The following is a 472-nucleotide window of genomic DNA, read 5'->3' on the forward strand; positions in this document are numbered from 1 at the left end:
CACGCGTCCCTTCCCCTCGCTCCCCCCACTGGCCTAACAGCCCCCTTTTGAAAACAGACCCACGCATGAGCCCTTCCCATTCTCCTACAGTACTTCCCTCCTTCAGGATCCCTCCACGCCCTTGCCCTCTCGGCTTGCTATCCTTGGGAGTTCTCATGCGAGGACGGGGCCTGTGTCAACCTGACGGAGAGGTGTGATTTGCGTGTCAACTGCCCCGATAATTCAGACGAGAAAGGATGCGAGAAACTACTTCTGCCGGAGGATTACTTGCCTGCTCTTCCTCCGCCGGGAGTCAAGCCGGGTCCTCTGGGTTTGAATATCACCGTCAGCATACAAGGATTCTCACAGGTAAGTGCGTGTGACGGGGAGGTAGATACGGTAAAGAAAGGGCGTGGGAGGTGAGAACATTCTTTGTACTGTATGTGGTGTTGGTGATAATATTCCAGTTACATTGCGTGCATTGCTCTCTTTT

General features: G+C 53.8%; 1 protein-coding gene across 1 annotated transcript in view; it reads left to right on the forward strand.

Annotated features, from left to right (window-relative positions):
* Positions 1 to 472, forward strand: part of LOC119589524 — a 46,835-nt gene that overhangs the window by 43,908 nt on the left and 2,455 nt on the right. Inside the window, 1 exon segment of the mRNA XM_037938125.1 lies at positions 107 to 348. Within this exon segment, the coding sequence (XP_037794053.1) occupies positions 107 to 348 (242 nt within the window).

The sequence above is a fragment of the Penaeus monodon genome, chromosome 25 (assembly GCF_015228065.2).
Source record: "Penaeus monodon isolate SGIC_2016 chromosome 25, NSTDA_Pmon_1, whole genome shotgun sequence".
NCBI lineage: Eukaryota > Metazoa > Arthropoda > Malacostraca > Decapoda > Penaeidae > Penaeus > Penaeus monodon.